The 26,748-nt window shown below is 42.5% G+C and overlaps 2 protein-coding genes across 3 annotated transcripts; both read left to right on the top strand.

The window, feature by feature from the left end:
* Positions 1-3,369: 3,369 nt before the first annotated feature.
* Positions 3,370-7,249, top strand: LOC112251748 (tyrosine-protein phosphatase vhp-1). Of its 2 annotated transcripts, XM_024422702.2 has the most exons (5): positions 3,370-4,053; positions 4,385-4,501; positions 4,682-4,841; positions 5,384-5,507; positions 5,599-7,249. In XM_024422702.2, the coding sequence occupies exons 2-5, from the start codon at positions 4,400-4,402 to the stop codon at positions 6,848-6,850; spliced, it is 1,638 nt and encodes a 545-aa protein (XP_024278470.1). In that variant the 5' UTR covers positions 3,370-4,053; positions 4,385-4,399; the 3' UTR covers positions 6,851-7,249. The 2 variants fall into 2 exon arrangements, with proteins under 2 accessions (XP_024278470.1, XP_042178024.1); XM_042322090.1 differs by having other exon boundaries at positions 3,370-4,501.
* A 1,202-nt stretch (positions 7,250-8,451) lies between these two features.
* Positions 8,452-25,328, top strand: LOC112261648 (ras-related protein R-Ras). Its single transcript, XM_024437139.2, has 6 exons — positions 8,452-9,363; positions 9,541-9,628; positions 19,800-19,902; positions 22,388-22,496; positions 22,757-22,875; positions 23,126-25,328. Exons 1-6 carry the CDS (start codon positions 9,277-9,279, stop codon positions 23,211-23,213), a joined length of 594 nt encoding a protein of 197 aa, XP_024292907.1. The 5' UTR covers positions 8,452-9,276; the 3' UTR covers positions 23,214-25,328.
* The last annotated feature ends 1,420 nt before the right edge of the window (positions 25,329-26,748 follow it).

Raw genomic sequence — 26,748 nt, 5'->3', positions numbered from 1 at the left:
ACATGCCCCGCGGCTTTGTGAATGTTGACCTGTTTAAAGGTCTTGCTCACATCGGCTACTGAGAGCGTTATCACACAGTCATCCAGAACAGCTGGTGCTCTCATGCATGCTTCAGTGTTGTGTTACGTTCCCCAGATTATGTGTTGTAGTTTGTGTGTTTGCATGTGTTTATTTCATGAAATGGCTTCCTGAAATCCCTCAAGCAGCTGATTGGTCGACTCCAGGGCTAATTGGAGAGCTGACCCCGCCCCCTCGTCAAGACACAGCTGTCTCCAATTACCCATTCCTTCTGAAGCTATATAAAAGCCAGTGTTCTGTTCAGGAGGGAGATTTTTTTTTTTTTTTTGAAGGTAGAGATTTTGCTGGAGGTAGGGATTGCTGAGATTGATTGTGATAGAGGTTGATTTTGCTGGGAGTACATTGCTGGAAAGTGGTATGTTCTGTGAGTTTGTTGCTCAGATAGAGCTTATTTGACATCCTTTGTTTCTTAGTTTGTTTGAAATTGTTTAATATTCTGTTTCATTTGTTCCCAGGGGGGAAGGGGAAGGCACCTAGGGAGTGCTTAGGCAAGAGGCCCGCGGGCATACATATACCCGTAGCATATTCGCTGTCTAGACACACTAGGTAAGACCTGGGCGGACCACCCCTTGTATTTTGGTTAGGGCACCAGGTGGTGCTAAATTAGGTAAGTAGTGGGTAGGCAGGTAAGATAGGAGAGGGGGGGGCTTTGAGATTTACTTTCTTTGCTTTGGTTCCGTCCAGCCCCTTTTCCCCATATTACCGTGTAAAGGAATAAAGTCCTTGTAAACGGTACCACATTCTGCCTGTTGTCATTTTTACTTGCACCTACAGTCCATACCTTTTTCGCTTCACGGAGAGTTTAGTTGTAGCAGGGTGTTGCGTTCCCTCTTCATAGAGGCGTGCGTAACAGTTGCTTGCCTTGAAAAAAGCATAAAAGGCATTTAGCTCGTCTGGTAGGCTCGCGTCACTGGGTTTCCATTTGTAGTCCGTTATAGTTTTCAAGCCCTGCCACATCCAATGAGCATCAGAGACGGTGTAGTAGGATTCAGTCTTAATCCTGTATTGACGCTTTGCTTGTTTGATGGTTCATCTGAGGGCATAAGCGGGATTTATTATAAGCATCCGTATTAGTGTCCCGCTCCTTGAAAGCTGCAGCTCTAGCTTTTAGCTCGATACGGATGTTGCCTGTAATCCATGGCTTCTGATTGGGATATGTTCGTACGGTCACTGTGGAGATGAAGTCGTCAATGCACTTATTGATGAAGCTGAGGACTGAGGTCGTATACTCAATGCCATTGGATGAATCCCGGAACATTTTCCAGTCTGTGCAAGCAAAACAGTCCTGTAGCATAGCATCCGTGTCATCTGACCACTTCCTTATTGAGGGAGTCACTGGTACTTCCTGCTTTAGTTTTTGCTTGTAAGCAGGAATCAGAAGGATATAATTATGGTCAGATTTACCAAATGGGGGGTGAGGTAGAGCTTTGTATGCATCTCTGTGTGTGGAATAAAGGTGGTCTAGAGTTTTTTTTTTTCTCCCTCTAGTTTCCTCTGGTGACACATACTGGTAAATATTTGGTTTAACTAATTTAAGTTTGCCTGCAAGTCCCTGGCAACTAGGAGCGTCGCTTCTGCATGAGCATTTTCTTGTTTGCTTATGGCCTTATAGAGTTGTTTGAATGCGGTCTTAGTGCCAGAATCGGTCTGTGGTGGTAAATAGATGGCTACGAATAATATAGATGAGAACTCTCTTGGTAGATAGTGTGGTCTGCAGCTTATCATAAGGTACTCTACCTCAGGAGAGCAATACCTCGAGACTTCTTTAATATTAGACATCGCACACCAGCTGTTATTGACAAATAGACACACACCCCCACCCCTCGTCTTACCAGACGTAGCTTCTTCACTGTTCTGCCAGGGCATGGAAAATCTCGCCAGGTCTATATTATCCGTGTCGTCGTTCAGCCATGACTCGGTGAAACATGAGATATTACAACTTTTAATGTCCTGTTGGTAGGATAATCGTAATCGTAGGTCATCCATTTTATTTTCCAATGATTGCACGTTAGCCAGTAGAACGGATGGCGGTGGGGGTTTACTCACTCGCCTAATGATTCTCAGAAGGCAGCCCCCTTTTCCTCCATCTTTTCTGAGTTAATTTCGGTGATAAGAGACAGTAGCAGCAACATTATGCACAAAATAAGTAAAAAAATAAGTTAACAATGCAAAAAAAATTAACAAAATAGCACAGTTGGGCATGTAAAACGTCAGCCATCCTATTCAGCGCCATCTTTAACATCCCTTTCTGGCATTCCAGTCTTGCATTCTCTGGATTTATCGTGCTTTCAAAACAACTGGGAACTCTGAAAAAAGCAAGGTCGAATCATAATGATGTCGTTGATCTTCAGGTCGTAGCTCTGGAAAGAGGTCGGATTTACAATTTCAAGTTGGATGACGGTTCAAAAGGGTTTTTACCCAGTCGGAGCTCATTTATTCTCGACTTCCCAGTTGTCTTGAACTCACTGAAGTCAAGTTTTCGCAGTTCCGAGTTAACAGTTGTTTTGAGCGCAGCACAAATCATGCATCATTGACAGCAAGGCCAATGTTGAATGTTTATCATTTTAAACTCTGAATTTTTCCATTTTCTCAAGTGGTTGTTTCCTAGTTTTCCCAGTTCTGACCATTCTGCCTGTCCTGACCCCGAGCCTGCCTGCCGTCCTGTATTTGCCTGACTCTGACCTGATTACAAACCTCTGCCTGCCCTGACTCCGAGCCTGCCTGCAGTCCTGTACCTGCCTGACTCTTACCTGATTACGAACCTATGCCTTTCCTCGACCTGCCCAGTGTTATAATAAATGATTGAGAACTGTACTATCCGGGTCCTCTGTCTGCATCTGGGTCATATCCTGAGTCGTTATAAATGTAATCATCAAATATTGTAAGAGCTTTCCTTGTCTGCTTATATGCCTCCTTTATTTATCCTACAGTTCTGACTTGGTGTACAGGGAGAACACTGTAAGAACGGACCATGTTTTGGATTCTGTTGCTGTACATTTAAAAAACACTGAACAAATAGTTATATTGACTGCGTCCATCCTAGCTCGCTCATTAATTTCTTAATCGGAATTACGGATAGCCTCTTATCCGCTTGTCGTCCCCTTATGCCGTAGTTTGTACATCACAATTGTCATCAGAAACCACATTTGTTTAAGGAAGTCAGCCATATCAGTTATGGGTTTTTTAATGGCAGTAAATGAGGCTGAATGAACTGTTTCGCTGCCAGACCAGGCTCCACTGACAGCCAGGTGTAGCAGTGGTAAAGTGTTGGGACTCTGCTGTTGGGACAGGTTTATGTAGGCCCTAACAGTTTATGGGCACCGTTTGTCACCGTTATGGTACAATTAATGTATTGTTTAGCGTTGTATTGTTTAGCGTTGTGTTGTGGCTTTTCTGGCATGCATCCCACTCTTTTTTTTGCCCCGCCAAGATTTACATGCTAAAATCGCCACTGGAAGAGATTATAGGGTTTTTCACAAATACATGCTTTTCGCCACGACGTATTGCAGCTGAATGTTTTTTAAAAACGCCTCTGCAACAATAGCGTCAGAAAAGGTACGATTCGTCACAATAAAAAGCAAAGGGTCTTCAGGCGAATTGATGATGATTAACAAATGAGTCCGGCATGGGCGGCGGATTGGTTGAAAATGACATCACATACAATTATACCATTCTTAGCATGTAGAAACAGCATTACCTCATCCTTTCCCTCTCGCGCAGTTATAGCCATACAACAACAAATAATGTTACAGTCGCAGACAGGACAAGGAACAGGACGAGAGTAGAAGTCAAGAAAGAAAGAAAGAGAGAGCGAGCTCTATACTCTACTTATTATTAATTAAGCATAACATATATTTTTGCATTCTTAATCCATTTTCTTTGAGACCATTCGGGTTGATTAGATCGAGTTATTTGGTGTGCAAGTTGATTTGTGCGATATTTCCAGTATCTTCGTTTGGAGTGAAAATCGTCGCTGTAAGTACAATGTAATATTTCTTGCATTTTGCTTGCATCATTTATGTCTGGTTTTATATTCTCCTATGATCATCTAATGAATGCAAACTTGCAAAATCCATGACGTAATGCAAAGAGAACGTCATTCTCTAGCAGCAATAGAACAAATTAATGTTTTCTTAATTCACATTCATAGCAATAATAATGCTAATATATTTCATGCAACTGTTAAAATGATTGTCAAAGTTCCATGCAGTCTTTTTTCGATGCCTATGTATATTGTAGCCTAATACATAATTGTAATCCCTTGATATTGAAATGAACACCGTTTTCTCTCATGTTTCGGTTCCAGACACAAAGGACAGAGATGGTGTTCTACAGGGAGAGAGAAAACGGGACACGCGAGCGTCCACCGCTGTCTCTCATCCTACCGCATCTTTACCTGGGTGCAGAGACGGACGTTACGCAGGTAATAATGTTTTCATTCAGTAGGTCAGTCTATAGAATGGATAGCCTAGCTCTCCTCACTGGCCAAAGTTTTGTATTTTCACAATGCACCGAAAATGTACCTCTTCCAGAAGACTAGAATGTATTCATATTTCGTGTTCCCTGTCTCGCTTTTCCCCGTGCACTCCCTACTCGGCTGCAGGATTGCCTCGACGCCAGCGGGATCTCATACGTGCTAAGCGTGAGCCGCTTCAGCCCGCAGCCTACTTTCCTTCCCCGTTCCCAGTACCTTCGCATCCCAATCGAGGACTCTCTCCGAGACGACCTGCTGCCCCATATCCCGGAGGCACTGCGTTTTATCGGTGAGAATAATGATGAGATTGGGTTAGTTTGGTGTCAAATGGATGGCAACCCTATTCCCCATATAGTGCAAATGCACTATTTTCGACAAGACACAGCTAGTGCACGATAGAGCTAGTTCAGTATAAGGGGAATATAGGCATCATTGGAGATTTGACGAGCAAATCCTGCAGATTAGGTAATAGGATATTTCTGCATGTCATCATTATGCTATAGTCTGCATCATCATGTATGCATTACACACCTGCGACTGTCTGTCTGGAAGAAACACAGATGACTCAGTTCAAGTGATGAGCAGTTATTGATCAGGGTTTCATGTAGGTCAGTTATGCTCCTATGGTTTCAGAAATATTGAATGTTGTTACATCCCATTCAGTACCACGGACAATTGATACAAGCCTACTGTTGCAGGAAGCCCATTCATGACAGTTGACATAAACTGTGTGCTTTGCACAGTTTGCAGTCTGGCTGAAGTGATGTCATGCAATACAGTATGGATGATTTCAAATAAAAGAAAATGTCTTATCTCTTCTCTCTCTCTCAGATGGGGCTATGTCATCAGGTGGATCTGTGGTAGTTCATTGTGCTGCAGGAATCTCTCGCTCCCCTGCCCTGGCTGTGGCCTACATTATGTACAACCTGGGGATGGACCTTGACCATGCCTACAGGTGTGTTTGTCTGTGCTGTATGTGTATTATAATGTGTGTGCGTGTGTGTGTAAACTATCCACATCTGATCTTATCTGTTCCTCACTTTCAGGTTTGTGAAAGAGCGCAGGCCTTCAATCTCCCCAAACTTCAATTTTCTGGGTCAGCTACAACACTTCCAAGGAACCCTCACTCAGAAAAGCTCTAATGGCAACCCCACTATCCAGCCAATCAGATCACTGGACACATGTCTGCAGCCAAGCAATGAAAACATTAGCGGCGGTTCCTCTTTTCCCCTGTCAGCCAATCAGATCATGAATATTCAGGTCAATGGCTATGTTGCTAAGGACTTTTTAGAGGTTGCTAAAGTGCATAATATGTACAATGAGAATTCCACTTGTAACACAGAGAATATAGAGCAAAGGTCCTCATATTCAGGTGAAACTCAGAGTCTATCAGAGAAGCCACAGCAAGACCAGAGGAGCGTGCCATCACAACTGACGCTGTCTCTCGCCAGAAAACACAAAACGCTCACTCTCAACCTGAACCATAACCGGAACCAGAGGGAGGCCCAGAGCCCATGTGGAGCAATGACTCCAAGCCCCAACGAACCAGCGACACGGACACCAAAGTCCAACACACCACAAATCCCAACAGGCATTGCATCTCACTCTGAGAAGCGCAAGAGCCTCACCCTCTCCCTGTCTCTCGTTGGTGCAATTCCCCCAACTCCCCACCAGAATGAGCCAGAAAGCAGCAACAGGCACAGCATTAGCCACAAGCCAACGCAGTCCAGTGCTTCTAACACCATCCACAAGAGGGAGTCAGAAGGCACCAGTGGTTCAAAAAGGCACGGCAGAAAGCCTTCAACGATGGCCCTTTCCTCCTCACAGACAGATGTACAACATAGAGAGAGGAGCACATCCTGTGTCAAAGCAGCAGGTTGGCCCAATCGCTACTCCTCCCAAACCCAGGCAAAGGTAGAGAGAGAGGGAAGAGGCCAGCCTAAAAGAGAGCCCAGCTGCTGTCAGAGCATGAAGAAGGGGAGGCCTAAATTGACTCCAAAGACAGGGAAGGACCACAGCGAAGGAAGAGCAGAGAGGGAGACACTAACAGGGAGCCTGAGCAGCAGTTCTGTTTTGAGCCAGGACAGTATCGTAGTTCACCAGCAGGTGTCGCCAGCAGCTAAGCTGTCTGCATCTGCAGTGAGGGCTGAGGAAAGAGTGGATGCAGAACAGGGCTTCCTGTTTCCTCTCAACCTGACTGTCAACAAGCTGCTGGGCTGGGGGGAGAAGATGCTGCTGGGGGTACTGTTTGGACCCCGGATCAAAGTGGAACCGGCTATTCTGCCCTATAGGTGCTGATGCAGTAAGAGACCGTTGGCGAGGACAGAGAGAGGGCTGATAAATGCCAGGAGATTGATTTGTGTGTGTGTGTGTGTGTGTGTGTGTGTGTGTGTGTGTGTGTGTGTGTGTGTGTGTGTGTGTGTGTGTGAGAGAACAGAGAACTGAACTCCATGTATAATATTTGTCTGCCCATACCAAGTTCACAGTCCTCTGAGTGAATGCTTTGTCCTATAAATGCTAATTTATTGTTGACTTCCTTCAAAAGCACTATGTATATTACAAATAGGGCAGTTTATGCCTCCAACACAATGCTCATGGATTAAGGCTTGATTATGTTGATTTTTATTTATTGATTGATGTGAATTAAGTGATCAGTTTATTGTTGTTATTTATAAAATGAATATTTTGAGGATGGTATTTTGGCACTGTTGTTTGTAATGGGATCACAGTGTTCATTAGAGATGACATATTTTACTCCTGTTCTCTCCTGGTTCTTCAATTCTGACTCATCTCCCATGTATTTCACCATAAATGTACAATTATTTAGGCCTATGAGGAAAAAATCTGATATGGTTATTCACTTATTTTATAAAATATTACAAGAATACAAAATAAAGTTTGGATAATTTTCACTTTTAGACAAATCCACCCTTAAACATCAACAAATTACTTGGGTTAATAAGGAGGAGTTGAGGGTGAAATCTAGTCAGTTGTTCATCTGAATGCCTTCAACTGAAATGTGTCTCCTGCATTTAACCCAACCCCTCTGAATCAAAGAGGTGTGGGGGCTGCCTTAATCGACATCCACCGCGCCCAGGGAACAGTGGGTTAACTGCCTTGCTCAGGGGCAGAACAACAGATTTTTACCTTGTCAGCTCAGGGATTTGATCCAGCAACCTTGTGGTTACAGGCCCAATGCTCTAACCACTAGGCTGAATGTGGGTGTGGTAAAAAATGAGCAACATGCCCATGTAAATGAGTCACATCCGGTTGAGGGGATGGGCAAATCAGGGAGGGAAAGGAAGACAAGAATGCTTTACTTGGCAAAAACTATTAGTATAAAATACTGTATGCTACGAGTTTTCCCTCCCATATCTCCTCATATTCTCAACAGGTTGGCCTTAGTCGTTTGATGGTAATCATACAATACTCTGAAAAGCATTGGCTAAAGTACTAAACCCAAACAAATAAATAAATAAAGGGGTTATAAAACATTCCATGTGCCAGGGATCAATACACCCCCCCCCATATGTTGCAAAAGCAGCTTTATAGGTATACTCCCCTGCCCTAGATATATGTACACTCTGCTGTAAAATTCCTCATTAAACAAATGAATGACTAGACCTTCATACAACTGAGCTCAACGGCCAAATAAGGTAGTAAACGTAATGTAGTACACATAATGTGTGAATACTATAGTTAACTCATTTAAAATCTGGTTTAACCGTATTGTTTCAGTTTCACGAATAAACGGTCAGTGTTAATTAAATAAACATTTTTAGAATGTATCTCATTCTAATAGAGCCTTTGCTGATTCATGAAAAGAGGGAGAGGCGTGAGAATTTATACAATGATGAGGAAACAATGTCGGTAAGACACGCCTGGTTTTACATATGCATGAGATTTCGAGGAACCCTTCTTGGTTGAGAAACAAAAGTTGCCTTGGAGCGATGAAAAAATAAGTCCGTGAAGACGAGGGAAAAATGAACACATCGCCAAGAAAAACCCTGTAACTTAGACATCACAAACGTTTGTATATAATGCGTCTGCAGAGATATGTAGACGGATCAATCTCGAGATAATGCAAGTTAGGCAAGTGCGTTGAAGTTTGACGGGGTAGTTGATAATCAAGCTCATATTTTTCTTTCTTCTGGAGTCACAAAGTTGGCATCGGTAGCCTAATTTACTTAAGGCGGGTGCGGAAGGCTTTTCACCTGACAAAAATGATGTGAGAGAGGCCGATAAACCGTTAGATTTTAACAATAATACTTGATTTGTTTTTTTTTTACCGGGTTATGTAGCGACCTATGAATTTTAGGAGCAGTAATACGAAACTATTGGGGTTAGAGGCGACTTTTGTGGATCGTTTACAACACTGGGCCAGACTAAAACTAAACTTTTCAATGTTATGAAATAGTATCAGAAAACGAACTATACATTTTATATTTGAGATATTGATAACCTATCGTAGGTAATTCAAGTTAAATATATTGGCCTAATACCGAGGTAAAAACCCAACTCTGCTACCTTCTCGGATTTTTCTATGAGCTAACTTTACCTTGATAAAAGTAGTTCGCTCAATCGTGGGAGAAGTGGACTTTCATTTTTCCCCCTCATCTACCCTGCGGATTACTAAATTACACTTAGTCAATAGATCCTATCAGCTAGTCAGTTTTATCATTTCGTTTTTAGACAATTGTTGAAAGTATTTTACGAAACTAATCATGTCTGCTGAGGAGGAGAGATTCAAGCTGGTCGTCGTGGGCGGGGGCGGTGTGGGGAAAAGTGCCTTGACCATACAATTCATTCAGGTGAGAGAATCCCCCAACTGTTTGGACATTGTCAACTGTGTGTTGTTTTGTTTGTCTTGAATTTGTCACATCTTCTGATGTGACTAGTATGTTGCAGTGGTCATTGAACTTTTGCATATTAACCCATATAGGCCAACCCACACAGTCTTGACCCATGCTCTCCTATCTTTTTCGCAGTCATACTTTGTATCGGATTATGACCCAACCATCGAGGACTCCTACACCAAAATATGCACAGTGGATGGGAAAGAGACACGATTAGACAGTAAGTCATACTGTAAGTTTACTGACGTTCTTTGCTCCAAGAATAGAGGGAAAGCGTAAACTACTTGAGTCGGTGAGTGAGCAAGGCCAAATCTGTCTGTATGATTCACCAACATCTGCTCTGTTATGACTTGCAGTTGGCAGATGTTGATGCTCTAAGCCAAGGTGTAGTCTTTTCACTATGCCATAACAAAAGTGTTTCTGTCTGTCTGTTCATATTCAAGGAAGATAACAATATGGCCTGTTGGCCCCTGTCGAGTCGGTTAACCCTGGGCATTTACATCTAAAAGGACCCATGAGGACCAACGTGAAGTTCATAGGAGCATGTCAATTTGAGTGTCAAATGAAAGCGAAGTCTATATTATTATTTTTTAAATTAAGACATATGTTTTTAACCATTTCCATCCTAAAAATGAGGAATAATCAAAGGCTTCGATTTCTGGTTGTACAGATGGAAAAGGGGTCTTAGACAATCTACCAGATAATTTTTTAAGGTATTATAAATACATCAAAACACAATGTTGAAGTAAAGACCCCTCCCAACTAATATGAACACTTATATTTAGTTACAGATAAATTATTTGCCTTCTGTAAGTTTAAGAAACATTGCCTTGTCTTGTAATTCTGTTACCAGAAACACACACATCTAAAATATTTTCTAAGGAGGATAATGAAAGTTCACATAAGTAACAAGCAAAGGTCGACCTAATAATTCGTTATAGGGGTTTTACTGATATCAAGTTTGTTTATGAATTATTAAGTGATTAAAACTTGTAATTCTGTTACCAAATCCGTAATGGAATTACCGAACAATTAGTAACGGAATTACTGCGATTGAATTGGTTAAAATGGGAAGTCATAGTAGTCACAAACCATTTACATTTGAGTCATTTAGCAGACACTCTTACCCAGATTGACTTACAGTAGTGAGTGAATACAATTTTGTACTTTTTCCCCATACTGGTATATTATATTTTGAAACCCTCAACCCTGGCATTGCAAGTGCCATGCTCTACCAACTGCGCTACACGGAACATTTGGGTCCAATGTGGGTCACCTGCTACTGTCCTTTCAACTGGCATACTGTTATCTTCTGCTCATAACTGTTTTTTCTCTTTCTGTCGTCTGGTGGTCAAAGCAAGACTGTGAAAACGGTCTCGACAACCGCTCTCTTTTTCTCTCGCTCTCTTTTTCTCTCGCTCTCTTTTTCTCGCTCGCTCTTTTTCTCTTTCTCTTTTTTCTCTCTCTCTCTCCTTTCTGCCGCTCTCTTCTTTTAATCTCTCTCCAGTTAATGTCACCTCTCCCAACTCTTACTGATACCTACCATGACACCTAACCACCTACCCGCTTTCCATTTACTATAACAAGCATCCTCAACCACTGAGCATCAACCGACAACGGACCTCCATGGATGTTGAAAAGTAATTGAAATTTGGTCAATCCGCCCAATATCTACTGTACTGAACTGTACTCTACTGTGCTGTATTGTAATGTCCAAACTTGAGAAACACAGACATCTATGATTGGTTCAGATTTGGTCTGGTCCGGACCAACCAAAACTGGTCTTGTTTGGAGGCAGAGCTCATTAGAATAATACCCAAATATGCAAAAGAAGGATATTGCATATTTCTAGCTTTTGTGTACTGGGATCGGTCCAGAGGGGTTCCAATCTATGCGGTAGCGAGGAGTGGTGTAAACAGATGACGAGTTGGCTTTGTAAGTTGCAAAAATCGAAACAATATATTTAATGTTCATCGAATTGCACTCGGCCGGTTCAAGAAGGGGAAACAAAATTCAGTGCGTCGCAGCGGGATAGTGCGTCTGTATTTCCGTGATGGACCCCGGATCTGTGGATGATGAAGTTTTTTATTTATTTTTATTTCACCTTTATTTAACCAGGTAGGCAAGTTGAGAACAAGTTCTCATTTACAATTGCGACCTGGCCAAGATAAAGCAAAGCAGTTCGCCACATACAACAACACAGAGTTACACATGGAGTAAAAAAAAAAACTGTCAATAATACAGTAGAAAAATAAGTCTATATACAATGTGAGCAAGTGAGGTGAGATAAGGGAGGTAAAGGCAAAAAAAAAGCCATGGTGGTGAAGTAAATACAATATAGCAAGTAAAACACTGGAAGTGGAAGAATGTGCAAAGTAGAGAGAAATAATGGGGTGCAAAGGAGCAAAATAAATACAGTATGGAAAGAGGTAGTTGTTTAGGGTAAATTATAGATGGGCTATGTACAGGTGCAGTAATCTGTGAGCTGCTCTGACAGCTGGTGCTTAAAGCTAGTGAGAGAGATCAGTGTTTCCAGTTTGAGATTTTTGTAGTTCGTTCCAGTCATTGGCAGCAGAGAACTGGAAGGAGAGGTGGCCAAAGGAAGAATTGGGTTTGATGATGTATATGTAGCAAGGGACAGCCAACGAGAGCGTACAGGTTGCAGTGGTGGGTAGTATATGGGGCTTTGGTGACAAAATGGATGGCACTGTGATAGACTGCATCCAATTTATTGAGTAGGGTATTGGAGGCTATTTTGGAAATGACATTGCCGAAGTCGAGGATTGGTAGGATAGTACATTTTACAAGGGTGTGTTTGGCAGCATGAGTGAAGGATGCTTTGTTGCGAAATAGGAAGCCAATTCTAGATGTAACTTTGGATTGGAGATGTTTGATGTGAGTCAGGAAGGAGAGTTTACAGTCTAACCAGACACCTAGGTATTTGTAGTTGTCCACGTATTCTAAGTCAGAACCGTCCAGAGTAGTGATGTTGGACAGGCGGGCAGGTGCAGGCAGCAATCGGTTGAAGAGCATGCATTTAGTTTTACTTATATTCAAGAGCAATTGGAGGCCACGGAAGGAGAGTTGTATGGCATTGAAGCTCGCCTGGAGGGTTGTTAAGTGTCCAAAGAAGGGCCAGAAGTATACAGAATGGTATCGTCTGCGTAGAGGTGGATCAGAGACTCACCAGCAGCAAGAGCGACATCATTGATGTATACAGAGAAGAGAGTCGGTCCAAGAATTGAACCCTGTGGCACCCCCATAGAGATTGCCAGAGGCCCGGACAACAGACCCTCCGATTTGACACACTGAACTCTATCAGAGAAGTAGTTGGTGAACCAGGTGAGGCAATCATTTGAGAAACCAAGGCTGTCGAGTCTGCCGATGAGGATGTGGTGATTGACAGAGTCGAAAGCCTTGGCCAGGTCAATGAATACGGCTGCACAGTGTTGTTTCTTGTTGATGGTGGTTAAGATATCGTTTAGGTCCTTGAGCGTGACTGAGGTGCACCCTGAAACCAGATTGCATGGCGGAGATGATATGGTGGGATTCGAAATGGTCGGTAATCTGTTTGTTGACTTGGCTTTCGAAGACCTTAGAAAGGCAGGGTAGGATAGATATACAGTGGGGCAAAAAAGTATTTAGTCAGCCACCAATTGTGCAAGTTCTCCCACTTAAAAAGATGAGAGGCCTGTAATTTTCATCATAGGTACACTTCAACTATGACAGACAAAATGAGGGGGGGAAAAATCCAGAAAATCACATTGTAGGATTTTTAATGAATTTATTTGCAAATTATGGTGGAAAATAAGTATTTGGTCAATAACAAAAGTTTATCTCAATACTTTGTTATATACCCTTTGTTGGCAATGACAAAGGTCAAACGTTTTCTGTAAGTCTTCACAAGGTTTTCACACACTGTTGCTGGTATTTTGGCCCATTCCTCCATGCAGATCTCCTCTAGAGCAGTGACGTTTTGGGGCTGTTGCTGGGCAACATGGACTTTCAACTCCCTCCAAAGATTTTCTATGGGGTTGAGATCTGGAGGCTGGCTAGGCCACTCCAGGACCTTCTTACGAAGCCACTCCTTTGTTGCCCGGGTGGTGTGTTTGGGATCATTGTCATGCTGAAAGACCCAGCCACGTTTCATCTTCAATGCCCTTGCTGATGGTAGGCTTTGTTACTTTGGTCCCAGCTCTCTGCAGGTCATTCACTAGGCCCCCCCTCATTCACTAGGATTTTTGCTCACCGTTCTTGTGATCATTTTGACCCCACGGGGTGAGATCTTGCGTGGAGCCCCAGATCGAGGGAGATTATCAGTGGTCTTGTATGTCTTCCATTTCCTAATAATTGCTCACACAGTTTATTTCTTCAAACCAAGCTGCTTACCTATTGCAGATTCAGTCTTCCCTGCCTGGTGCAGGTCTACAATTTTGTTTCTGGTGTCCTTTGACAGCTCTGTGTCAGTGAGACAGTGTGACTGTTTGAGGTTGTGGACAGGTGTCTTTTATACTGATAACAAGTTCAAACAGGTGCCATTAATACAGGTAATGAGTGGAGGACAGAGGAGCCTCTTAAAGAAGAAGTTACAGGTCTGTGAGAGCCAGAAATCTTGCTTGTTTGTAGGTGACCAAATACTTATTTTCCACCATAATTTGCAAATAAATTCATAAAAAATCCTACAATGTGATTTTTCTGGATTTTTTTTCTCATTTTGTCTGTCATAGTTGAAGTGTACCTATGATGAAAATTACAGGCCTCTCTCATATTTTTAAGTGGAAGAACATGCACAATTGGTGGCTGACTAAATACTTTTTTGCCCCACTGTAGGTCTGTAGCGGTTTGGGTTAAGAGTGTCCCCCCCTTTGAAGAGGGGTTGACCGCAGCTGCTTTCCAATCTTTGGGAATCTCAGACGACACAAGAGATTGAACAGGCTAGTAATAGGGGTGGCAACAATTTCGGCAGATAATTTTAGAAAGGAATGGTCCAGATTGTCTAGCCCGGCTGATTTGTAGGTGTCCAGATTTTGCAGCTCTTTCAAGTTAGAGTTGCAAGCACAATAACCATCTACATACCCTCCTGTTATTCTCTTTTTTTACCAAAATGTGAGCATCTGCATATTGCCTTTCGTGAGATCTAGCGTAGTTATGTAGCTCGCCTTTCCCAATCGCTCTATCAGCTCATCTACACTGGGCATTGGGTTCAAATTTGGAGATGTCGTTCAGGCTTCAGAAGTCATTACAGAATATCACCGTTACGTCTGGCTTCGGAACGAGAACTAACAGACTTGACCATGCACTGAGACGCTTCTAACTCCCCAACCCAGCATCTCTCTGACTATTTCTTTGTCCCGCAGCATGGATTCTGTAAGGCCTTAAGTTCACTCTTTTGCCTGGCTCTGTGTATATATGATGCTGGATGAGATTTATATTCCCTTTGAGGGAAGAGAATACCTCCTGGCGTCGGACCACTAGGGCATGTAGGTCCTGCTCTTGCTGGTGTGTCAGTGACTTCACGACCTGCACCTCAAGTTGGGGTTGATCTTGTTGGACTGCGGGTTGGGAGCAGAACCTAATATCTTAATTTCTCTCATGGTACTCCTTCATAAGGTTGATGTGGTATAGCTGTTCAGGTTTTCTCCTACCTGGCTGCCTAACTCTGTAGTGGGATACTCTTGCCATTACTTCCATTGCGCTAAGATCCAATGTACCTTATCTCCTACATAAGTCCAGGATCCCTCGGCACGGCCTCCCATTTAACAGTTAAAACAGGGAGAAGTCCATTGGCAACTGGGGTATCTCCCTAAGAGCAAACAATAAGTGAGGTAATACCATGTCCCAGTTCCTCCTGTCCCGTTCCACAACCACCTTTTATCATCGACTTTACAGTTTTATTCAAGCGTTCTCATAAACCATCTGAGGATGAAATATGCTTGAGTGTATCTGTTTAACCTGTTACAAGGCACACAGTCTTTCATTATGCGGGACATAAACGGGGTCCCTGGTCGGTCAAAATAGAGGAGGGTATGCCGACTCGGGAGAATATCTGAAACAACTCTTTAGCAATACCTTTTAGTGGACATATTACGCAGTGGTATGGCTTTGGGGTAGCATGTGGAAAAATCAATTACCACCGGTATACAGTGGCTTGCTAAAGTATTCACCCCCCTTGGCATTTTTCCTATTTTGTTGCCTTACAACCTGGAATTAAAATAGATTTTTGGGTGGTTTGCATCATTTTATTTACACAAAATGCCTACCACTTTGAAGATGCAAAATATTTTTTATTGTGTAACAAACAAGACATAAGACCAAAAACAATTTGAAAACTTGAACGTACATAACTATCCCCCCCCCCCCACCTTTTGCAACAATTACAGCTGCAAGTCTCTTGGGGTATGTCTCTATAAGCTTGGCACATCTAGCCACTGGGATTTTTTTGCCCATTCTTCAAGGCAAAACTGCTCCAGCTCCTTCAAGTTGGGTGGGTTCCAATAGTGTACAGCAATCTTTGTCATACCACAGATTCTCAATTGGATTGAGGTCTGGGCTTTGACTAGGCCATTCCAAGACATTTAAATGTTTCCCCTTAAACCACTCGAGTGTTGCTTTAGCGGTATGCTTAGGGTCATTGTCCAGCTGGAAGATGAACCTCCGTCCCAGTCTCAAATCTTTGGAAGACAAACAGGTTCTCTCAATAATTACCCTGTATTTAGCGCCATTCTTCAATTCTGACCAGTTTCCCAGTCCCTGCCGATGGAAAAACATCCCCACAGCATGATGCTGCCACCACCATGCTTCACTGTGGGAATGGTGTTCTCGGGGTGATGAGGTGTTAGGTTTGCGCCAGACTTAGGGTTTTCCTTGATGGCCAGAAAGCTACATTTTAGTCTCATCTGACCAGAGTACCATCTTCCATATGTTTGGGGAGTCTCCCACATGCCTTTTGGCGAACACCAAACGTCTTTGCTTGTTTTTTTCTTTAAGCAATGGCTTTTTTCTGGTCATTTTTGGTCTCTTTGTTGCCTCTGATTAATGGCCTCCTTGCCTGGTCTGTGAGTTTTAGCGGGCGGCCCTCTCTTGGCAGGTTTGTTGTGGTGCCATATTCTTTCAATTTAAAATAATGGATTTAATGGTGCTCCGTGGGATGTTCAACGTTTCTGATATAGTTTTACAACCCAACCCTGATCTGTACTTCTCCAACTTTGTCCCTGACCTGTTTGGAGAGCTCATTGGTCTTCATGGTGCCCCTTGCTTAGTGGTGTTGCAGACTCTGGGGCCTTTCAGAACAGGTGTGTATATATAACTAAGATCATGTGACACTTAGATTGCACACAGGTTCATTTTATTTAACTAATTATGTGACTTCTGAAGGTAATTGGTTGCACCAGATCTTATTTAGGGGCTTCATAGTAAAGGGGGTGAATACATATGCACCCACCACTTAAAACATTTTTTAAATTTTTTTAAACATTTTTAATTCTTGGAAACATGTATTTTTTTTTTCATTTCACTTCAACAATTTGGAATATTTTGTATGTCCATTACATGAAATCTAAATAAATTTAAATTACAGGTTGTAATGCAACAAAATAGGAAAACCACCAAGGGGGGTGGTGGTGCAAGGCACTATATATTCGTGCTCCTGGGCTGATTTGGGAATAGGACCTACCAGATCCATGGCTATCTATTCAAAGTGTGTTTCAATGATGGGGAGGGGGATGAGTTGGTTTCTGTAATTTGCTGCGGAGGCATTATTTTTGTCACTTGTCACTTGACTTGCAGTACTTCTCTACTATCACTTGTAATGTGGGGCCAGTAGAATCTACTCATGATGTGCTCTTTAGTTTTGTCTACTGCCAAGTGGCCTCTCAACACATGCGCCAGGCACCGTACCATGTCTCTATATGCTCTAGGCCCCTTCTCTTAACCACCAGTACTGTAAGCCCTTTATGCAGTAATAAGTGGGGTTTAATAAGGGGAATTTGACGTTCTCCATGTGCTTCCCATCCATCACCTTCACTCTGTGTTGCGCCGAGACCAGGTCTGGGTCCTGCAGCTGTGTGGTGCTAAACTGTCCTGTCAACTCATCAGATAAATTAACATCTTGGCTGTATGTTCTCACCGGGGCCCGTGCGGGCCCTTGGTCTCCTCCGCTCTCCGTTGTGAGACCTGAGCATGTATCCTCCGGTCTTTTCTTGAAACAGCTGCCTATGCCTCAGATCTTGGAATTTCATTTTCTTCCTCCCCTGCTCTTGATCTGGGTGACTTCTCCCTGGAGTGCTAGTGGGGCATATCGGTTGCGTGCCTTTTGGGGATGTGTTTTCTCTGAGTGTGCCAGTGACTGCTTTTGCATTGCTTACACGCACTGGTGCGGTCTTGTGGCTGCTCTGTTTAATCCGCCACAAACTCTCAAACAAATTAGTCTCTCCCTAGCAGTACTGATAATTGGTTCACCACACCCACCTTCATAGTGCACTTGCCTCGTGGAGTAACTAACGTAACCTGCACCACTGTGTCCCCATGGATACAGGAGACTGACATCTGTTCCTGACATAAATCTCCCTCCTGTACTAGGTGTGACCGAACTAGGGTAATCTTACATCGCTTCTGCATCCTCTCCTTGGACTTTTTAATACCGGGGCTCCCTCTGCGGTCCAACACTACGGGGATAGATTACATGGATGTGCACCCCTTGAACCGGAGGAAGGCTCAGTGGGCACCAGAAACACCGTCTCTCTCCAACCCCTGGTCAGCCATATTAGTTGATACATTTGCTGACATCCCTGACTCGTTGCTATCGAAGGTCAACTCGTGGAAACGCTTGGCCTGTGGATTCAGACAGCACCGGGATAAGATTTTGGCTTTTAGTTTCTTAGTTCCCTGCCTCTGCAGGATCCAGGTTGAAATACGCAGCCTGCACACTCCCAGAAAGAAAGGGGGCCAGCATCCCTGCCCACCGCTCTGGGGCCCAAAGTTCTCTTACTGCTGACCTCTTGAATGATAGCAGATAGGCCTCTATTATTTGAATCACTTACGCAAGCAGTAGTGTAATGTACTTCTTATGGGCAGGTGGGACGGTAGCGTCCCACCTGGCCAACATCCGGTGAAATTGCAGAGAGCAAAATTCAAACTACAGTTTTTTATAAATATTTAACTTTCATAAAATCACAAGTGTAATACATCAAAATAAAGCTTAACTTCTTGTTAATCCAGCCGTTGTCAGATTTCAAAAACGCTTTACGGTGAAAGCAAACCATGTGATTATCTGAGGACAGCTCCCTGCATACAAACACATGAAAAACATATTTCAACCAGGCAGGTGTGACACAAAAGACAGAAATAGTGATATAAAAAATGCCTTACCTTTTGATCTTCTTCTGTTGGCACACCAAAAGGTCCCAGTTACATCACAAATGGTCTTTTTGTTCAATAATGTCCTTCTTTATATCCATAAAAACTCAGTTTAGCTGGCGCGCTTCAGTCAATAATCCACCCAGTTTCCCTCCATCAAAATGCATACAAAATTAATCCAAAACGTTACTAATAAACTTTTCCAAACAAATCAACATTTATAATCAAACCTTAGGTACCCTAATACGTAAATAAACAATAAAATTTAAGACAGAGAATCGATATAGTCTTTCCCGGAGAATAATACCAAAGAACGCACTCTCTTCCACGCGCTTGGAAACACTACAGCCAGAATGGGAGCCACTTAGAAAAACTACAATTTCTGGCTCATTCTTCCAAAAACCAGCCTGAAACTTTCTAAAGACTGTTGACATCTAGTGTAAGCCCTTGGAACTGCAATCTGGGAAGACTTGGCCTTATAAAAAAAGTGATAGCCATTGAAAATAGTGTGGGGGGGGGGTGTCCTCTGAGTTTCGCCTGCCATATCAGTTCTGTTACACTCACAGACATAATTTTAACGGTTTTAGAAACTTTAGAGTGTTTTCTAACCAAATCTGGCAGATTCACAAAACATGAATGCCTTGTTTGTAAATTATCTCCAACCCTCAGACATAATTTACAAACGAGGCATTCATGTGGGGGGGGGGGGCAGCAGCATTATGCTGTGGGGATGTTTTTCAGCGGTAGAGACTGGGAGACTAGTCGGGATCGAGGGGAGTATGAATGGAGCAAAGTACAGAGATCCTTGATTGAAACCGACTCAGGACTTCTGACTGGGGTATAATGCTTTGTCATTATGGGGTATTGTTTGTAGATTGATGGGGGGGTTTAATTTTTGAATACAGCTGTACCATAACAAAATGTGGAAAAGGTCAAGGGTCTGAATACTGTCCGAATGCACTGTATGTCACTGTACATATTTATCCCTGTGTATGTACATCTGAATCTCTCTCTGTGTGTGTGTGTGTGTCTGTCAGTCTTGGACACAGCAGGTCAAGAGGAGTTTGGGGCAATGAGGGAGCAGTACATGCGCTCAGGAGAAGGCTTCTTGCTGGTGTTCGCTCTGAATGACACTGGCAGGTAAGAATCGTCTGTCTGGGTGGATGCATTCACCCAATCTCGAGTCATAGGCAAGCTATAGATTCAAAACAGTATTCCCAACTACACAACATACTATGAAGTCCTCAGAGCTAAAGCATTTGTCAGGGATACAGTACTCAAGGTTTCAGGAAGGCAACGTCACTGTATGCAATTAGGGATGCACATTTTGGTAAATTTAGCTGCCAACTAACTGACCCTCATTAACCAGTCCAATGAAGGGTAAAAAAAATTCGGAACATTAAAATGACCAACAGAAAATACTATCAGAGATATGTATATAATGATGAGATGCTTATGTTTCCGCTCTAAAAATGGGAGTCGTCCCAAGGCAGGAAAGCAGGCGACAATCATAGGTCCAAAATAAGCCCATAGAAACACATTGGACAGATTTTGGCGCCTTGCATCTTCCTCTCTGATACTATGCATGCATATGCATACAAGGACCGGACATTTTTCATTAATAGCTTATGGCAAATGGGAGGCTCGCTTTACGAGTTGAGTTTGAGAAATAAAAATAGCTCCTTTTTAGTCATGGCCACAAGGTTTTAACACGCGGTTGCATTTAGAATTGTTGTTTGTTGTGCAATGACTGGGCTTACAAAAGCAGGTTTCACTCCAGTAGCCTACAGGCTTTTTGAGGAGCTACTCTCGCGCTGTCTGGTAGGCTATTCCTCTCCGCAAACTAGGCTCTCTGTATGCTGTGCACATGTGATACATTTTATTTATGACGACTATTGAAAATACACATGCGGCAATTTTAATGTAAAAAAATTATGCAAAGTAACCTATAGACCCAGGTTCCCCAAAACTTGCAAATCTGGCCTGTGGGTGGTTTTATTTGCCCCCTCCCCCACTCCCCCAGTTTTCTGAGCAATAAATACATTTGAATTTTCATTGTTGGACTTAAGACTATATAAACACCAGGAACTCGCCTCCAAGTGAGTTTTTTTATTTTGGAAATATATTCCCATGCATTATAGAGATGTGATCATATTCAAATAATAATCATTACAAATAATTGATTGGATTTATATTGCACTTTTCTACCAGCTGAGGTACTCAAAGCACTTTTATATAGTCAGGGGAAGACTCCCCTCACACACCTCAGAGATGCACAGCGACCACTACACATCAGGTAGAGAGGTGAGGAGTGATGTATGCGATTAGGAATGAAGGGGATTATTAAGTGGCCATGATGGAATGTGGCCAGGTAGAACATTTTGCCATGACAACGGGGTGAACACCCCTACTCTTACAATAAGCGCCAAGGGATTTTGAATAACCACAGAGTCAGGACACGCGTTTAACGTCCCATCCAAAAGACAGCACCCTACGCAGGGCAATGTTCCCAAATGTAATCAAGGTTTGAAATTATTATTTTAGTCAACATTTATATCGGTTTTTGTCGTACAATTTACAGTCTAACTTTTTAAAATTATGTTCTGTCCCCCCGACCGTCTGTTCAAGAAAAATTGGCCAGCGGCTGAATCTAGTTGATGATCCCTGTAGAGACCAATAAGCATGACTGGTCAAATCCATTTTTGGCTGCCAACCGATTTTAACGGTTAACCGTTAACATCCCTATTTGCGACGCAAACGCAGCACACTCATGATAATTTATTAATTCCTTGAGGTGTTGAGGCATTCAAGTCATGGTCAGTATTACACTTAGTCTATACTGTGTTTTCTGGTTTCGGCCGTGCAACACTAATCAAATAATGCTACAGTAACTAGGGGAAGTGAGACTTGTTATAGGCGTTCACCTCTCATAAGTGTCGCATTCATGACATGGTGTCAAATACAGGCAGCGTAATGAGCTGCTGTAGTAGTTCTCTCTGAATTGAAAGGTGGATGGGTGCAATTGCACCTTAACAGAGTTCATGTGTGCCGTTAGTTTAGATTAGTTGTGAAGCTCCTATGAATTGCAACGCACCCTTGCCCTCTTATGGGCTGTAGAATGGGTCTTAAAGGTGCACTGCAGAAGTTCTGTCCCCATGCGGCGACGAGTCTAAGTACAAACACAACATTCTAAGAACATATGTAGAGCTTAGCCTAATATAACAATTGTCTGTATTTATTTATGAACTGTACCTTTCCCCCCAGACTTGACTCCTGCCAGGTCACACAGGATGCCTGGCTTGATTTGTCAGGGTTCGATAGATGTCCTTTGTGTCCTGGTAGGGCACAGGCTACCCCTCCCACTTCTAGTGTTTGTTGTCATGTTTGAATGTTTGTTGTCACTGTGCTGTCATCTTTGTACATTTTTAAATAAGAGTATACAATTCAACAACCAAAAAGGAAGTTGGATTTATGCAAATGAATATGCCTCTGTTTTAGGTGGTATATACACTTGTTGTTTTTTACAGTAAATTGAATGAATGGATTGCACCTTTAAGGACATAAAGCACTTGTGATCAGTTCCTAATGTGTTCTCATTTTGACCACTTTCCTTCCCTTTTTTCAGTTACAATGAGATCCACAAGTTCCACACCCAGATACTGAGAGTGAAGGACCGGGATGACTTCCCCATGGTGCTGGTGGGGAACAAGGCTGACCTGGACCAGTCGAGAGTGGTACTGGTCTTCATTGTTAAAAGAGATCTTCTGCTAGCTTTAATGCCAATTTAGATCCTACTGGTTCAAAATCTCAGGCCTTGAAAATACGTTTGAGTTGCCAACAGGTGGCGAGTGGCTACAAGTGTTTCTTTGGCTAGATCTAATAGCAACTTCCTAATCTTACACAGTTTAATGGAATGAGGAAATGAAACTCGCCTGGCGAGCAGCTCGCTTTTAACCTGAGTGCATGTACCTCTCTCTCTCTGTACTGCCCGTAGATCTCCAGAGAGGAGGCCCAGGGCTTTGCCAGAGAGAACAGGATCCATTACATGGAGGCCTCGGCTAAGAACCGCTACAACGTAGACGAAGCCTTCCTGGAGGTGGTGCGAGCTATAAGGTAATGTCACAACGTTAACAGCTAGCTGCAAGGTAGGCTGTTTTAAATATTTTATTATGTTGCAGAAAGCTGTAAGGTACTTTTTAATAGGTGTTTAATGTTTATAGCTAGATGATTAGAAGAGTTGGTGACTAGAGGCAAAGTTGAGGGACAGATGTGGTGTCCATTATAGCCTGCTCCTGAGTCGAAGCATCCAATGCTCTTTCCCTCACTCTCTCTCTCTTTCATTCTCTTTTTTTTTTAAACACAGAAAGTTTCAGGAGACTGAGAGTCCCCCTCTACCTGCAAACCACACAGGAAAACGGAAGAGCGATGGCTGCCCCTGCACCCTCCTTTAACTGTCCCCTCCCCTGGCATAGCACTGTTGTCACAGAGACCAAAACCTCCTCACCTCACCACTGATGCAAGTCTTATCTGACTTACCTGGAGGGAAATGGGAAAATTGGGCAAGGGGGGGGAGAGATATACACTTGGAAATGCAAAAGAAACTGTTTGGTGAATGGGGCAGGGATGTGTGTGTGTGGGAGAGCTTGCTTACGTCAATGGTGGGCAAAGTGGTGTTACACATTTTTATGGTTTCATTCACATATAGAAATTAGCATCTTCAAACTTTTTTTTCTATACTTTTTGTATTCACGGTTTTGTTATTTCATTATTGAGTAAGGATGTAAAGGGAGGCCTTGAGCTAGATGAGAAGAGAGCAAGAGATGAGTCCACAGCCTGAAGAAAGAGAGAGAGGAGGGATGGTAAGGGGGAGATCTCACCGATACTGTGTTTTAGGTGGCCTCCTACATTGGCTCAACCTGATGTAAGTCACTGGTTTGACATTGCTGGAAGGAATGGGATCATTTAGAAACTAGAGGGTGCTGTTATTAATACCTACAACAGAAAAGGAAGGGAGCCCAGTTAAACTGACTAGACAAATTGGATTTTTGAAAAACCGCATGGAAACGAGTGAGATAAAGAATAAGCAGAATGAGAGGGGAAACAAATGTTTGAAACACTGGTATTTTTTCACGGTGTAGTATCCATGACCACATAATATATATTTTTTGCACAACTTCAATTTACGGACTGGTAGGCAAAAGTAGTTTGACACTAAAGTACTATTGTTTATTTTAAAATGATTGGGTGGAAGTTTAGGCGTGTCCAGGTACTTTTTGTCTGTGCATACAGGTGTAGGCCTGCTTTTTAAGTCATTTTTATTGTAATGCTGTTTGCAATTTTTTTTGTCACACTGCTTACCAGCCATGTACATCAAGGAGTTCGTTTTTGAACTGTATTAAATGAATGAGTCAAAGCTAATGAAGATCCGTTGAAAAGCTGCAGACAAGGCATCATTCCTATCAACCAAAATACTTGTGGGTCCAACAATGACAACAAATGCAGTGTATTTATAATGTTGGTGTTATGTAAAGTTCAATAGTATACAGGGTTAACTGAATTAACAACAGAGACAGAATGTAGTATGGAATTTTCTTAAATTTGCGGTATGGCCTCGTCTCTGGGCAGCTGGCATCGGAAACCAACCCCGCTGCCCGTTATGATAACTGGGGGAGGGGATGGTTGTCGACAACTGTTGATGAGAAAGTGAGAGAACATGGGTAAGTTGACATATAAATACATCGTAAGATTGCCCATTGGTTGCGAGAGAGGACGGTGCTAATTATAAGTGTGAGCTCATAAGCTGAACAGCAGGCATGAGGAATGTGCATTATTGTGCCGTGCTTATAAGGTAAATAATGAATTACATTCCGGACGTGGCTAATAGAAAAGAGAAGGCCGCTATGCTGATGATAATATGTTCGTATTCATTCCCACTATGCCCATATAATTATGTTATGCTTCAAGTTAACCAAGCATTCAGACCAGCCTTCCTGATTGAACTTCCGTAAACTACATTTGTCATGGAGTAACTTGTTTGTTTAGAGAGGATGTGTAGCACTAGTCCTGCAAACCTTCATATAGATGTAATTAACAGTTAGCCTACTTTTCCCCTGGGTGATATTTCACACAAAGCAGGATAGCCATCTACATTTCTGAAAGATTCTGAATATGTTCCATATTTGTGAGTTGATTCAGACTCAATTCTGTGACCCTAAAAATATTTTAGATGTTTTGATGAATAATTTGACTTCTCAAAACTGGCAATCTTATTTTATTTGTGAAATAGAACCCTGTTGATGATGTAGGATCAACGTTTGTCCCCCATTTGTTCTTTACCTAATTCTAGAATAATGCATTGACTCTGTGTTTATTACTGTAGTGTAATAAGCCACAACATATAATTGTACTTAAGTCTGTTCTTTGTAATATTTTTTAACAGCAAAGAGCCGTTTGTATTCGTATACCAATGAATCTCAAACTATATCTAACTTGCACCCTGTAATCTGCCGGTATCTGCCATGTGTATTTTGTACTGAAATAAACCAAATACTTTTTTTTACACATTACACTTTTTATGTTATTACCTAAATCTAGATATTTTGCTCAGAATGTGTCAGAATGAAATAGGGCAGCTGGTTTATCTGGACAACCCCAACTTTTTTTTCTACTTTACTATTTCTCTTCAACTGCAGTGGTGAACACTTAGTGATAGGAAAGAAGTAGCAAATCTCAGTTTGGCCAAGGCCTGTGTGGTTATAGCCGGCATGGGTTCGAATCCGTCTCACTGCCCTTTGATTCGCCCTCCCCATCTTTCCAACAGTGTTCTATCGCTTCAATAAGAGCTCAAAATATATAAAGTTTTAAAAAATACCTTTAACCTAGTGTAGTGTTCAGGTCTGTGGAACCCATTTTCAATGTTTACTAAAAGACAAATTATACAATTAATCATTTTTTCAACCTGAGACTCATTGGACTTGGCTCATTTTCTGTGAAGAACATGTAAAAGATCACATTTTCATTGAGTCTGTCATGCACTGCTGTTTCAACATAGCACCAAGAACCTGTCTCCTGCTGTCTTGCACTCTTTACCCTTTGTAGTGTGTAAAACTACACAATGTCTTGCGGGAACCTGAACAATGTTATGACATTACATTATTTTGATACATTGTAAAACAATTAAGTATTTCCCACACTCTACCCCAGCCAGGTGCAAATTGGAGGGTAGCTCCTTGTCACAATCGATCAGTATGGCAAGAATGATCTCTGCTCAGAGGGCCCTTAAAATTGTTTTCGCAGAGAGAGAAGCTAGTGTGGAAGGAGTTTTCCGAAATATGAGGATCATGTCTCTGTCTATTCGGAGTCTGACAGTGAGTTGGAAGGAGAGGATGAGATTGACCCTCAGCATTCCCCAGGACCAGCCCATCAGCAACCAGCTCATCAGCCTGCAGGAGGAGAAATATGTATGTTAAATAATTGTGAAATTGAATGGTCTTCTTGCCCAAGGAATGAGCCACCCGCATGGCTGCCAATGTGATAATGATGCAACCAGGGCCGACGCGGATGGCGGATACTCATGTGCAGGACATGTTTAACTGTTCATTCCAGACTCCATCCAGAAAATCATTCTGGACTGCACTAATTTGGAGGGAAAAGTGGATTTTTGGAGAGAGATGGAAGGAGAGGGACCATTTACATGCATACTTTGGGGTTCTTATTCTTGCTGGTGTTTTCAGATCCAATGGGGAATCCCCGTGGGATGCAGAAGCTGGCAGGTAACTTTTCCGTGCAACAATGTCTCTTGAAGACTTCCACATTATTTCCAGGATTATCCGCTTCGATAACTGAGACACCAGACCAGCTTGGCGGCAGAGAGACAAGCCAGCTGTAATCAGGTCAGTGTGGGACAAGTGGGTGTACCGCCTTCCCCTGTTTTACAACCCTGTGCCAAACGTTAGGCAGTACATACCGTCTTAACCCTATACGGGG

The sequence above is a fragment of the Oncorhynchus tshawytscha genome, linkage group LG01 (genome assembly GCF_018296145.1).
Source record: "Oncorhynchus tshawytscha isolate Ot180627B linkage group LG01, Otsh_v2.0, whole genome shotgun sequence".
Taxonomy (NCBI): domain Eukaryota; kingdom Metazoa; phylum Chordata; class Actinopteri; order Salmoniformes; family Salmonidae; genus Oncorhynchus; species Oncorhynchus tshawytscha.
Note: the sequence above shows the minus strand (reverse complement) of the source record. Positions and strands in the feature narration are given on the sequence as shown.